This window comes from Salvelinus namaycush, unplaced genomic scaffold, assembly GCF_016432855.1.
Source record: "Salvelinus namaycush isolate Seneca unplaced genomic scaffold, SaNama_1.0 Scaffold340, whole genome shotgun sequence".
Classification (NCBI taxonomy): domain Eukaryota; kingdom Metazoa; phylum Chordata; class Actinopteri; order Salmoniformes; family Salmonidae; genus Salvelinus; species Salvelinus namaycush.
The window spans coordinates 182,560-196,929 of NW_024060342.1; the positions used below are offsets into that span (position 1 = coordinate 182,560).

At 45.7% G+C, this 14,370-nt stretch overlaps 1 protein-coding gene across 2 annotated transcripts; it reads left to right on the forward strand.

The window, feature by feature from the left end:
* On the forward strand, nucleotides 1–6,948 carry LOC120040306 (oocyte zinc finger protein XlCOF6-like). 2 transcript variants are annotated; one of them, XR_005475612.1, is made up of 3 exons: nucleotides 1–264; nucleotides 2,601–6,603; nucleotides 6,660–6,948. XR_005475612.1 is itself a non-coding variant. In XM_038985505.1 (2 exons), the coding sequence occupies exons 1-2, from the start codon at nucleotides 39–41 to the stop codon at nucleotides 5,051–5,053; spliced, it is 2,679 nt and encodes an 892-aa protein (XP_038841433.1). In that variant the 5' UTR covers nucleotides 1–38; the 3' UTR covers nucleotides 5,054–6,948. The 2 variants fall into 2 exon arrangements, 1 of the variants encoding a protein (XP_038841433.1); XM_038985505.1 differs by having other exon boundaries at nucleotides 2,601–6,948.
* The last annotated feature ends 7,422 nt before the right edge of the window (nucleotides 6,949–14,370 follow it).

Sequence of the window (14,370 nt, forward strand, 5' to 3'; positions counted from 1 at the left end):
GCCATGGACGACAGTCTCAAGTTAAATGTTTCTTCAAAATGTCGAAACCACATTTGTTGACTGTGTTTATAGCCAAGCGATTAATATCGGCAGCCGTTAACATATTTGGGATAGAGGAAAGGTGGATAGCCCAGTACCAGGAGCCACTAGCAGCAGTGACTGTTGAGATAATGGCGGCGGTGGAAACGACTATTGAACAAGAGCTCTCTCGTTCAAAGGAGGAGATTGAACGTCTACGGAGGCTTCTTCTGGAGTTGGGAGCAGGTTCGTAGATAGGTCTTGAAAGAGAGCGAGGGGGGGGGGTTTACACGGGTAACAAATAACCACCAGCGAGGGGCAGCTAGTTTAGCCCATAGCATGGCTAGAATTAGCTGTTTTTAAGCAACGCTAGGTGTATTTCAGGGGAGAACGAATGCCCCCTCCCAGGGAAGCCACCGCACGAACATCAAGGTCGCCCGCGGTACTGCCGGCATTGCCAATCTTCGTGTAAATAAACACATTTCGAAAACAATTATTCTACCAATAAATGCTTCCATTACTCCAGATGTACACAAGTTAAGGATAATTTAGTAGCTAATGGCAGCCTGCAGTACCCCGGTTGAGCTTCAGCTTGACCAACTCAATGAGAGGGCGCACCACTGAGCTAGCCTGCAACGTCACTTTCTGGAGTAGCTAAAACAGCGCATGTTATTGCGGCGTTTAAAACAACTGGGAACTCGGAAAAATACGAGTTCAAATCATGATGCCAGTGATCGGAAAGTCTTAGCTCTAGAAATGGATGGCCGTTAAAATCGATTTTTCCCAATCTGAGCTGTTTTTTTCCTCGAGTTTCCAGTTGTTTTGAACGCACTGAAGTCGGATATTTCCGAGTTCCCAGTTTTAAACGAGGCATTAGTCTACAGACATTTCCCACATGAGAAGCCATCATAACCGGCTTCAAATGCGCTATTGAGTCTTCACATAGGAATGAATGGTGTCACGTGATCGATGGCTTTGTCTATTCAAATTGCCATTGGCGTATTTACGCTCGTGTTGCTTTCAATTGCCTTGCAAAAAACCTGAACAGTCCGCAGGAAGCCAGATGTTAATTTAAATACAATTACATTTCCTATGGCGGTGGGCTTGGACTGTTGGTCATTATAACGGGGAATTAGAAATAAAATATCTAAAGGAATGTATTATTAAGCAGACTTACCTTCGCAGCTAAGCTATAATAGATTCACACCTGCAGCTCTGCTGTTGGAAATAGCTTGTTATGAGTAGTCAAACGGAGGCACTGGGGCAAAATGTGTCTCGGAAAACGTCAAATATATTTTCCAAATATCCAAAATCTTTAGTGACCACAGAGAGTCAGGAAACCTGTTTAACAGTCCATCTGAAAGACAGCACCCTACACAGGGAAATGTCCCCAATCACTGCCTTGGGGCATTGGGATCTATTTTTAGACTAGAGGAAGCAGTGCCTCCTACTGTCCCTCCAGCACCACTTCCAGCTGCTCTCCCATCCAGGGACCGACCAGGACTGACCCTGCTTAGCTTGAGTGGTAAACCAGCAGTGGGATGCAGGGTGGTATATTACTGGCCAACCGCATATAAGAGTAATGTGATGTAGACTAATGTAAGTAGCTGTCTAGCTAAGGCCTCTGTGATGTAGCCTAATGTAAGTAGCTGTCTAGCTAAGGCCTCTGGGATGTGATGTAGCCTACTGTAAGTAGCAAAGCCCCCTGGGATGTGATGTAGCCTACTGTAAGTAGCTAAGCCCTCTGGGATGTGATGTAGCCTAATGTAAGTAGCTATCTAACTAAGCCCTCTGGGATGTGATGTAGACTAATGTAAGTAGCTGTCTAGCTAAGGCCTCTGGGATGTGATGTAGCCTACTGTAAGTAGCAAAGCCCTCTGTGATGTGATGTAGCCTAATGTAAGTAGATATCTAGCTAAGCCCTCTGTGATGTAGCCTAATGTAAGTAGCTGTCTAGCTAAGGCCTCTGGGATGTGATGTAGCCTACTGTAAGTAGCAAAGCCCCCTGGGATGTGATGTAGCCTACTGTAAGTAGCTAAGCCCTCTGGGATGTGATGTAGCCTAATGTAAGTAGCTATCTAACTAAGCCCTCTGGGATGTGATGTAGCCTAATGTAAGTAGCTGTCTAGCTAAGCCCTCTGGGATGTGATGTAGCCTAATGTAAGTAGCTGTCTAGCTAAGCCCTCTGGGATGTGATGTAGCCTAATGTAAGTAGCTGTCTAGCTAAGCCCTCTGGGATGTGATGTAGCCTAATGTAAGTAGCTGTCTAGCTAAGCCCTCTGGGATGTGATGTAGCCTACTGTAAGTAGCTGTCTAGCTAAGATCTCTGGGATGTGATGTAGCCTACTGTAAGTAGCTAAGCCCTCTGGGATGTGATGTAGCCTACTGTAAGTAGCTAAGGCCTCTCATCCCTTGTCATTTCTCATTGTGGCCAAAGCAAAGAGCAGCCAACCTCCTTGCTAGATTCACCACTATCTGCTGTATGATATTTCTTTAGCCTCAGCAGAGCATAATGAGTGTATTTGGGTAAATATGAAATGTTTTTGTCTAACTGGCTAATTATTCCGTCTCCTTCTCTCCAGACCCCCAGCAGCTAACTGTCCCTGAAGAGGAGGTTCCCCCTGAGCAGCAGCACTGTGAGCAGGAGTGGAGCCCTAGTCTGGGGCAGCAGGACCTAGAGCCCACACAGATTAAAGAGGAACGGGAGGAAGTTAGGATGAGTCAGGAGGAAGAGCAGCTCCACAGACTTGAGTCTGATTCCACAGATGTTGTAGAGTTCATATTTACTGCTCCTCCCTGTGTGGAAAAGTACTCTGATCAGGACAGAGACTCTCTACCCACCAACACAACTGAACAGATACAAACAGAACCTAATGGAGAGGACCACAGAGTATCAGAACCAACCAGTGACTCTCTGCTCCTCTCTGCAGTAAATCCAGACTGTTCTGCAGCTCACAGTGAAATCATTGTAAGTGTGGATGAGGATGAGAGTGAGGAACCTGTGTTAAAGACCCTCAAATCAAGGAGGACACAGGCAGAGAAACGACAAAGCTCTCAAGTCTGCACTGAGGCCAAGACAACCAGTGAGCTGAAAGAACCATTGAAGTCTCACACGAATAAGAAACCATTCAAATGTCCTATGTGCAGTAAACACTATAAGACACTAGGCGGTTTAAAAACACATCAGAGAATTCACTCAACTGAAAATAATCATCACTGCAAGAAATGTGGCAAATCATTTAACTTGTTGCAGCAATGGAAGAAACATATGAAGACTCACACAGAGGAGGAATCACCTACATGTCATGTGTGCAGTAAAAGTTTTAAACTACCAAACCATCTGAAAACTCATATGAGATGCCACACCGTAGAGACATCCAGTCAGTGTCCAACATGTGAAAAACACTTTAAATCAACGAAAGACCTAGAGAGTCATCAGAGAATTCACAAGGGAGAGAAACCGTATCCGTGTCCGACATGTGAAAAATGCTTTCAATCAACGAAATATCTAAAGAGTCATCAGAGAATTCACACGGGAGAGAAATCGTATCAGTGTACAACATGTGAAAAATGCTTTCAATCAACGAAATATCTAAAGAGTCATCAGAGAATTCACACGGGAGAGAAATCGTATCAGTGTACAACATGTGAAAAATGCTTTCAATCAACGAAATATCTAAAGAGTCATCAGAGAATTCACACGGGAGAGAAATCGTATCAGTGTACAACATGTGAAAAATGCTTTCAATCAATGAAATATCTAAAGAGTCATCAGAGAATTCACACTGGAGAGAAACCGTATCCGTGTACAATGTGTGAAAAATGCTTTACATTAGCAAAAGATCTAAAGAAACATCAGAGAATTCACATTGAAGATCAACTATACCAGTGTCCAACATGTGCAAAATGCTTTAAGTCAAAGTACAATCTTAAACACCACAAGAAAATTCACACCGAAGAGAAATCGTATAGCTGCAATGATTGTGTCAAGTGTTACAGGACCAAGACGGGCTTAGAAGAGCATGTGAGGACTCACACAGGAGAGAAACCTTTTAAGTGTTCTGTGTGTGAAAAGTTCTTTACTTCAACGACCATTCTAAGACGCCACGAGAGAACTCACAGTGGAGAGAAACCACACGGATGCACACAATGCAACAAACGCTTCCCTGTCAAATCAGACCTGGTTAAACACATGAGGACTCACACAGGGGAGAAACCTTTTAGCTGTAAAGAATGTGACAAATGTTTCAGTCATAACATTAGCCTGAGACTACACATGAGAACTCACACAGGGGTGAAACCATACAGCTGCAAAGAATGTGGCAAATGTTTTTCTGTTAACAGTAACCTGAGAATGCACATGAAAATTCACACAGGAGAGAAATCGTTTTGTTGCCAAGAATGTGGTAAATGTTTCCGTCATAAAATTAGCCTGAGACTGCATATGATGACTCACAGTGGTGAAGAGAATCTTCATGGATGTACTCAATGCAACAAACGTTTTCCCATCAAATCTCTCCTGGTTAAACACATGATAACACACACAGGGGAGAAATCTAATAGCTGCAAAGAATGTAACAAATGTTTCCTTCATAACATTAGCCTGAGACTGCACATGAGAATGCACACAGGGGAGAAATCATATACCTGCAAAGCATGTGGCAAATGTTTCCAAAACAAGATGGTTCTGACGAGGCATATGAGAACTCACACAGGAGAGAATCCATACAAGTGTCCTCTTTGTGTCAGTTCCCTTATGTCATCAAAAGAACTAAAACATATTTACGTGGGAGACAAACCAGAGACCGACCAACCAGAGAATCCATCGTGCCTCTGCAGCGATTGTGGCAAATGCTTCCCGACGATGAAAACCCTGAGAGACCATATGAGGACCACACATGACGAGAGAAGGCATCCGTGCTCTGTTTGTGGAGATTTGTTTATGTCATTGGGTTCTCTTAAAGTTCACCAGAAAATTCACACTGGAGAGAAACCACAGCAATGTTCTGTTTGTGGAAAATATTTTGCATTGTAGTGATGGGAAGTTTGGCTCTTTTTACAGACTCTGATCTTTGACTCGTTTAAATAACTCATCTTTCGACTAATTTCTTTCGAGTCAGTAATGCCCAGAGCACGCAGGACCCCCTCCCGGTGAATGATGAAATGATTCTACAAGTCTCTCGTTCACTATAAGGGGCTTATTGGAGTTGTCATTTGTAAAAGTGGCTTTAAGCAATGTACATTTGTCATTGCCACACATACAAATTATATTATTTATTGATACCTTGTAAAAGGAGGTCTAGCTACGGCCTGACTAGGAAGGAGGTCTAGGTACGGCCTGACTAGGAAGGAGGTCTAGGTACGGCCTGACTAGGAAGGAGGTCTAGCTACGGCCTGACTAGGAGGGAGGTCTAGGTACGGCCTGACTAGGAAGGAGGTCTAGGTACGGCCTGACTAGGAAGGAGGTCTAGGTACGGCCTGACTAGGAAGGAGGTCTAGCTACGGCCTGACTAGGAAGGAGGTCTAGCTACGGCCTGACTAGGAAGGAGGTCTAGGTACGGCCTGACTAGGAAGGAGGTCTAGGTACGGCCTGACTAGGAAGGAGGTCTAGGTACGGCCTGACTAGGAAGGAGGTCTAGGTACGGCCTGACCAGGAAGGAGGTCTAGCTACGGCCTGACCAGGAAGGAGGTCTAGGTATGGCCTGACCAGGAAGGAGGTCTAGCTACGGCCTGACCAGGAAGGAGGTCTAGCTACGGCCTGACCAGGAAGGAGGTCTAGCTACGGCCTGACCAGGAAGGAGGTCTAGGTACGGCCTGACCAGGAAGGAGGTCTAGCTACGGCCTGACCAGGAAGGAGGTCTAGCTACGGCCTGACTAGGAAGGAGGTCTAGGTACGGCCTGACTAGGAAGGAGGTCTAGGTACGGCCTGACTAGGAAGGAGGTCTAGCTACGGCCTGACTAGGAAGGAGGTCTAGCTACGGCCTGACTAGGAAGGAGGTCTAGCTACGGCCTGACTAGGAAGGAGGTCTAGCTACGGCCTGACTAGGAAGGAGGTCTAGGTACGGCCTGACTAGGAAGGAGGTCTAGCTACGGCCTGACTAGGAAGGAGGTCTAGCTACGGCCTGACTAGGAAGGAGGTCTAGCTACGGCCTGACTAGGAAGGAGGTCTAGCTACGGCCTGACTAGGAAGGAGGTCTAGCTACGGCCTGACTAGGAAGGAGGTCTAGGTACGGCCTGACTAGGAAGGAGGTCTAGGTACGGCCTGACTAGGAAGGAGGTCTAGCTACGGCCTGACTAGGAAGGAGGTCTAGCTACGGCCTGACTAGGAAGGAGGTCTAGGTACGGCCTGACTAGGAAGGAGGTCTAGCTACGGCCTGACTAGGAAGGAGGTCTAGGTACGGCCTGATTAGGAGGGAGGTCTAGGTACGGCCTGACTAGGAGGGAGGTCTAGGTACGGCCTGACTAGGAAGGAGGTCTAGGTACGGCCTGACTAGGAAGGAGGTCTAGGTACGGCCTGACTAGGAGGGAGGTCTAGGTACGGCCTGACTAGGAAGGAGGTCTAGGTACGGCCTGACTAGGAAGGAGGTCTAGGTACGGCCTGACTAGGAAGGAGGTCTAGGTACGGCCTGACTAGGAAGGAGGTCTAGGTACTGCCTCACTAGATTGACAAGGCATTCCGTCAAGGGTCGTTACAGAGGCTTGACTGCTGTGAGGGTAATATGCACAATATAATTCACGAACTGCAGCACCTTCAAAAACGATTTGTGTTCGAGTTTGTTGAGCAGTGTTGGTGTATGTTTTCGTTCTACATGCTGTGTATCATCATAACATTCAATTATTAATGACTTAGGGGCGGCAGGTAGCCTAGTGGTTAGAGTGTTGGACTAGTAGCCGAAAGGTTGCTGGATCGAATCCCGGAGCTGACAAGGTAAAAATCTGTCGTTCTGCCCCTGAGCAAGGCAGTTAACCCACTGTTCCCGGTAGGCTGTCATTGAAAATAAGAATTTGTTCTTAACTGACTTGACTAATTAAATAAAGGTAAAAAATAAAAAATGGTATTAATTCTTGCACCATGCGTTCAGTTATCAGATCTAAACACGTCTTTTTGTTCACTGCGCTCTGCAGGCTTATCTTTATCCTGCCTGGGTATATGACAGACAGCTGTTGGTCAAAGCACGTCTCTGGAGCCGCTGAGCCGGAGGAGGAGGAGCGTGTGGCAATCCTATAGTAGGACTCAATGCGGCCAGCAGGTCAAACCAACAATTAAAATGAACGAGTCACTCAGAAAAACGAGTCCGTAAAAAGAGTCGTTCACAAAGAAAAAGAATCGTTCGCAACCTGACAACGCAATAGTGATGTGGAGTTTATCTAAAACTCCACCAGGGAGTTCACTCTGGAGAGAAACGTTGTCAGGTTATCTAAAACTCCACCAGGGAGTTCACTCTGGAGAGAAACGTTGTCAGGTTATCTAAAACTCCACCAGGGAGTTCACTCTGGAGAGAAACGTTGTCAGGTTATCTAAAACTCCACCAGGGAGTTCACTCTGGAGAGAAACGTTGTCAGGTTATCTAGAACTCCACCAGGGAGTTCACTCTGGAGAGAAACGTTGTCAGGTTAGCTAAAACTCCACCAGGGAGTTCACTCTGGAGAGAAACGTTGTCAGGTTATCTAGAACTCCACCAGGGAGTTCACTCTGGAGAGAAACCGTTCTGCTGCAACTGCTTTAGAAATTGACAGAACTTGTAGAATATGGTAGAACGTCAGTTGATTTCATAGAGAGCAGTCAGTCAGTGTCTTGGCACCAAGAGTCCCTGTTCATCTATGATAAAAGACAGTGTCCTGAGTAGTATTATCTCTCAACCCTGTTCATCTATGATAAAAGACAGTGTCCTGAGTGGTATTATCTCTCAACCCTGTTCATCTATGATAGAAGACAGTGTCCTGAGTGCTATTATCTCTCAACCCTGTTCATCTATGATAGAAGACAGTGTCCTGAGTGGTATTATCTCTCAACCCTGTTCATCTATGATAGAAGACAGTGTCCTGAGTGGTATTATCTCTCAACCCTGTTCATCTATGATAGAAGACAGTGTCCTGAGTGGTATTATCTCTCAACCCTGTTCATCTATGATAGAAGACAGTGTCCTGAGTGGTATTATCTCTCAACCCTGTTCATCTATGATAGAAGACAGTGTCCTGAGTGGTATTATCTCTCAACCCTGTTCATCTATGATAGAAGACAGTGTTCTGAGTGGTATTATCTCTCAACCCTGTTCATCTATGATAGAAGACAGTGTCCTGAGTGGTATTATCTCTCAACCCTGTTCATCTATGATAGAAGACAGTGTCCTGAGTGGTATTATCTCTCAACCCTGTTCATCTATGATAGAAGACAGTGTCCTGAGTGGTATTATCTCTCAACCCTGTTCATCTATGATAGAAGACAGTGTCCTGAGTGGTATTATCTCTCAACCCTGTTCATCTATGATAGAAGACAGTGTCCTGAGTGGTATTATCTCTCAACCCTGTTCATCTATGATAGAAGACAGTGTCCTGAGTGGTATTATCTCTCAACCCTGTTCATCTATGATAGATGACAGTGTCCTGAGTAGTATTATCTCTCAACCCTGTTCATCTATGATAAAAGACAGTGTCCTGAGTGGTATTATCTCTCAACCCTGTTCATCTATGATAGAAGACAGTGTCCTGAGTGGTATTATCTCTCAACCCTGTTCATCTACGATAGAAGACAGTGTCCTGAGTGGTATTATCTCTCAACCCTGTTCATCTATGATAGAAGACAGTGTCCTGAGTGGTATTATCTCAACCCTGTTCATCTATGATAGAAGACAGTGTCCTGAGTTGTATTATCTCTCAACCCTGTTCATCTATGATAGATGACAGTGTCCTGAGTGGTATTATCTCTCAACCCTGTTCATCTATGATAGATGACAGTGTCCTGAGTGGTATTATCTCTCAACTCTGTTCATCTATGATAGATGACAGTGTCCTGAGTGGTATTATCTCTCAACCCTGTTCATCTATGATAGAAGACAGTGTCCTGAGTGGTATTATCTCTCAACCCTGTTCATCTATGATAGAAGACAGTGTCCTGAGTGGTATTATCTCTCAACCCTGTTCATCTACGATAGAAGACAGTGTCCTGAGTGGTATTATCTCTCAACCCTGTTCATCTACGATAGAAGACAGTGTCCTGAGTGGTATTATCTCTCAACCCTGTTCATCTATGATAGAAGACAGTGTCCTGAGTGGTATTATCTCTCAACCCTGTTCATCTATGATAGAAGACAGTGTCCTGAGTGGTATTATCTCAACCCTGTTCATCTATGATAGAAGACAGTGTCCTGAGTTGTATTATCTCTCAACCCTGTTCATCTATGATAGATGACAGTGTCCTGAGTGGTATTATCTCTCAACCCTGTTCATCTATGATAGAAGACAGTGTCCTGAGTGGTATTATCTCAACCCTGTTCATCTATGATAAAAGACAGTGTCCTGAGTGGTATTATCTCTCAACCCTGTTCATCTATGATAGAAGACAGTGTCCCGAGTGGTATTATCTCTCAACCCTGTTCATCTATGATAGAAGACAGTGTCCTGAGTGGTATTATCTCTCAAAAGGACACTTTTTGTTTTATGAAGGTTCATTGTTCACTAACCATGTCTGATTTTAACATTGTTATTGAACGACTACTAATCTGTCTTTTCTGTTTGATCAAATCCATTAATAAACTGAAAGGCACATTGTCGACAAGCAGACTGCACTTGACTTTTAAAGGCCTTTTTTTTTGCGATGTTTATGGAGATCGCATTCAAGTTAAATGTTGCGGATGTCGGCTAAGGTGATTTACGATCTGCAGTTCAAACAACAACAAAGCGGAAACCCCGCCACTGTTTTGGTAAACAGCTGAGTGATGAGGCTGGAGAAATGTAACCACTCTGACATTAGACTTGTTCAAATTCATAAACGGAGCTTTTCAATGCTAGGACCATCCATGAGATCAACATGGTAGTTTTAACCGCGGCCAAGATTCAAGCCGATCAGGAATTTGGACAATGCAGCATTTTAAAGGTAATTTTCAAATTACAGACATATGTGGCGGGTAAAGTTAGTGCGGTCTCCGCGAACGAGGAAATATTGCCGTTAAAAGGGGCGATCGGATTGAATCTAGTTCCACAATTTGATATACAGTGTTGGTTTGCTATTCCGCGGTTGAAATTGCTCGGTAATTTCCGATGGAGCTGAAAGCGTTTACCTTTGAATGCAGTTTCCACGAACACGGAAACATTGACTTTTAACATTGCCTTTACATTTCAAATGCGTTGTAGCGCGGCTCTTCAGCTCTACAGATTGAATCTAGCCCTTGGCTTGTTTACAAACGAGTAAAACAACCCTGTATTTTAGCTCCTTCTGGAGTTACACCGTTGAAATAATTAGTTGGAGTTCATGATGGATTTATACGTTATATTATTCAGGAATCAATGTGTCTCCACTGAGTACAAAAAACATTGACGGACTGACCAGCTGAAACATGACGGACTGACCAGGTGAAACATGACGGACTGACCAGGTGAAACATGACGGACTGACCAGGTGAAACATGACGGACTGACCAGCTGAAACAGGGCGGACTGACCAGCTGAAACAGGGCGGACTGATCAGCTGAAACAGGGCGGACTGACCAGCTGAAACAGGGCGGACTGACCAGCTGAAACATGACGGACTGACCAGCTGAAACATGACGGACTGACCAGGTGAAACATGACGGACTGACCAGCTGAAACATGACGGACTGACCAGCTGAAACATGACGGACTGACCAGCTGAAACATGACGGACTGACCAGGTGAAACATGACGGACTGACCAGGTGAAACATGACGGACTGACCAGGTGAAACATGACGGACTGACCAGCTGAAACATGACGGACTGACCAGGTGAAACAGGACGGACTGACCAGGTGAAACAGGACGGACTGACCAGGTGAAACAGGACGGACTGACCAGCTGAAACATGACGGACTGACCAGCTGAAACATGACAGACTGACCAGGTAAAAGCTATGATCCCTTATTGATGTAACCTGTTAAATCCACTTCAATCAGTCTAGATCATCAACTAGATTTAGCCGCGGGTCGATTTATTATTATTTGGTTTTGTTTTCTTGAGTGGCTAGTCGGGGGGCCGGAACATAATTACAAATCATTTGTAGACTGCAAATTCACCGCAAGAAGCCCAAACCGATATTGTGTTTGACTAAAACATAATCATTTCAAACCTTGTTTACATTTGTACACAATCACGTCTCTCTATTATGCATGGGAATACTTTAACATATTTATTAAATTAAAATCACTTGGAGCTGATTTCCTTGTGTTCTTTTACAGTATTTTATGTCCCAACAATGAAAATTACACACTTTTTTTTCTATAACTTAAAAAAAAAAAATGCTCAACTTTGGGGGCCAAATAAAACCACCCGCGGGCCAGTTGGGGAACCCTGATGTAGACCACCCGCGGGCCAGTTGGGGAACCCTGGTGTAGACCACCCGCGGGCCAGTTGGGGAACCCTGATGTAGACCACCCGCGGGCCAGTTGGGGAACCCTGATGTAGACCACCCGCGGGCCAGTTGGGGAACCCTGGTGTAGACCAAGAGGAGCAAACCGGTTGAAGAAGGAGGTTTAAGCCTTGAGACAATTTAGACATGGATTGTGTCTGTGTGCCATTCAGAGGGTCAATGGTCAAGACAACATATTTAAGTGCCTTTGAACGGGGTATGGTAGCAGGTGCCAGGCGCACCAGTTTGTGTCAAAAACTGCAACACGGCTGGATTTGTCAAGCTCCACAGTTTCCTGTGTTTACCAAGAATGGTCCACCACCCAAAGGACATCCAGCCAATTGGACACCACTGTGAGAAGTATTGGAGTCAACATGGGCCAGCATCCCTATTGAACGCTTTCAACACCTTGTAGAGTCCATGACCTGATGAATTGAGGCTGTTCTGAGGGCAAAAGAGGGTGCGACTCAATATTAGGTAGGTGTTCTCAGGAAGGTGTTCCTAATGTTTTGTTCGCTCAGTGTATATCAATAATAAAATATATAAAATGGATGTACCAATCGCAGATTGCCACTTTAAAATTCAAGTGAAATGTGCTTATGTTGTGAGTTTGAATACCTCCATCCCTCTAGCCAGTCGAATACCTCCATCCCTCTAGCCAGTCGAATACCTCCACCCCTCTAGCCAGTCGAATACCTCCATCCCTCTAGCCAGTCGAATACCTCCATCCCTCTAGCCAGTCGAATACCTCCACCCCTCTAGCCAGTCGAATACCTCCATCCCTCTAGCCAGTCGAATACCTCCATCCCTCTAGCCAGTCGAATACCTCCATCCCTCTAGCCAGTCGAATACCTCCATCCCTCTAGCCAGTCGAATACCTCCATCCCTCTAGCCAGTCGAATACCTCCATCCCTCTAGCCAGTCGAATACCTCCATCCCTCTAGCCAGTCGAATACCTCCATCCCTCTAGCCAGTCGCCCCACTAAAGGGTGTCCCCCCCCCACTAGGAGTCTAGTATAGGGTGTGTCCCCCCCCACTAGGAGTCTAGTAAAGGGTGCCCCCCACTAGGAGTCTAGTAAAGGGTGTGTCCCCCACTAGGAGTCTAGTAAAGGGTGTGGTCCCACTAGGAGTCTAGTAAAGGGTGTGTCCCTCACTAGGAGTCTAGTATAGGGTGTGTCCCCCACTAGGAGTCTAGTATAGGGTGTGTCCCCCACTAGGAGTCTAGTAAAGGGTGTGGTCCCCACTAGGAGTCTAGTAAAGGGTGTGTCCCTCACTAGGAGTCTAGTATAGGGTGTGTCCCCCACTAGGAGTCTAGTATAGGGTGTGTCCCCCACTAGGAGTCTAGTATAGGGTGTGTCCCCCACTAGGAGTCTAGTAAAGGGTGTGGTCCCCACTAGGAGTCTAGTAAAGGGTGTGTCCCCCACTAGGAGTCTAGTATAGGGTGTGTGTCCCCACTAGGAGTCTAGTAAAGGGTGTGTGTCCCCACTAGGAGTCTAGTAAAGGGTGTGTGTCCCCCACTAGGAGTCTAGTAAAGGGTGTGTGTCCCCACTAGGAGTCTAGTAAAGGGTGTGTCCCCCACTAGGAGTCTAGTAAACGGTGTGGTCCCACTAGGAGTCTAGTAAAGGGTGTGTCCCCCACTAGGAGTCTAGTAAAGGGTGTGGTCCCCACTAGGAGTCTAGTAAAGGGTGTGTCCCCCACTAGGAGTCTAGTAAAGGGTGTGTCCCCCACTAGGAGTCTAGTAAACGGTGTGGTCCCACTAGGAGTCTAGTAAAGGGTGTGTCCCCCACTAGGAGTCTAGTAAAGGGTGTGGTCCCCACTAGGAGTCTAGTAAAGGGTGTGTCCCCCACTAGGAGTCTAGTAAACGGTGTGGTCCCACTAGGAGTAGTGTACCATTAGCTTGCTTCTGAAAAGATGATAATGACAGACAGTGATGTGAGCCTTGTCTACCACAGACTACCACATCACAGAGTGTACACTAGTCAGTGTGTGTGTGTGTGCGCGCGCGCTCAGACCTCTTGTTCCCCTAGTGAATGAGTTAGTGAGGCAGTGTCCATCCCTCCTGTCGTCCGTCCCAGTAACATCTCCTGAAGTGTGCACTTGTTCACTTCCCTTCTCTGGTTTGAAAGGAAATGACTGTTATCAGAAACATAGTGGAAACTCCCACTAGCCCATTTGCCATTTAGATTTGTGGGAAGTAGTGAAGGAGTGTACACTTCAGGAGGAAGGAGTATTTCCGCATGTGTTCTCCCTAAGACCAGTGACCGGTTGTGGCTCGCCCTCTTTGAAGTAGAAATCCTTTCATCTGTCCTGTGATCAAAGTCTTAACTGACAGGTGTATCGGAGACACTGGTGAGAGCTCTTCAAAGGACCAACATGCCTGTCTACAAGGTGATATCACCCATTCTCTGTGTGTGTGTGTGTGTGTGTGTGTGTGTGTGTGTGTGTGTGTGTGTGTGTGTGTGTGTGTGTGTGTGTGTGTGTGTGTGTGTGTGTGTGTGTGTGTGTGTGTGTGTGTGTGTGTGTGTGTGTGTGTGTGTGTGTGTGTGTGTGTGTGTGTGTGTGTGTGTGTGTGTGTGTGTGAACATTGTCAACTTGATATAAGAACAAACCTGTTATCTTGAAACATTGTCTGGTTGGGTGAACGAGATGTAGAGACTCAACACGACATAAGAAAATGACTAACTGGCTGACTGATTAAATGACTGACTGGCTGACTGATTACATAGCTGACTCACTGGCTGATTAAATAACTGTCTGGCTGACTGATTACATA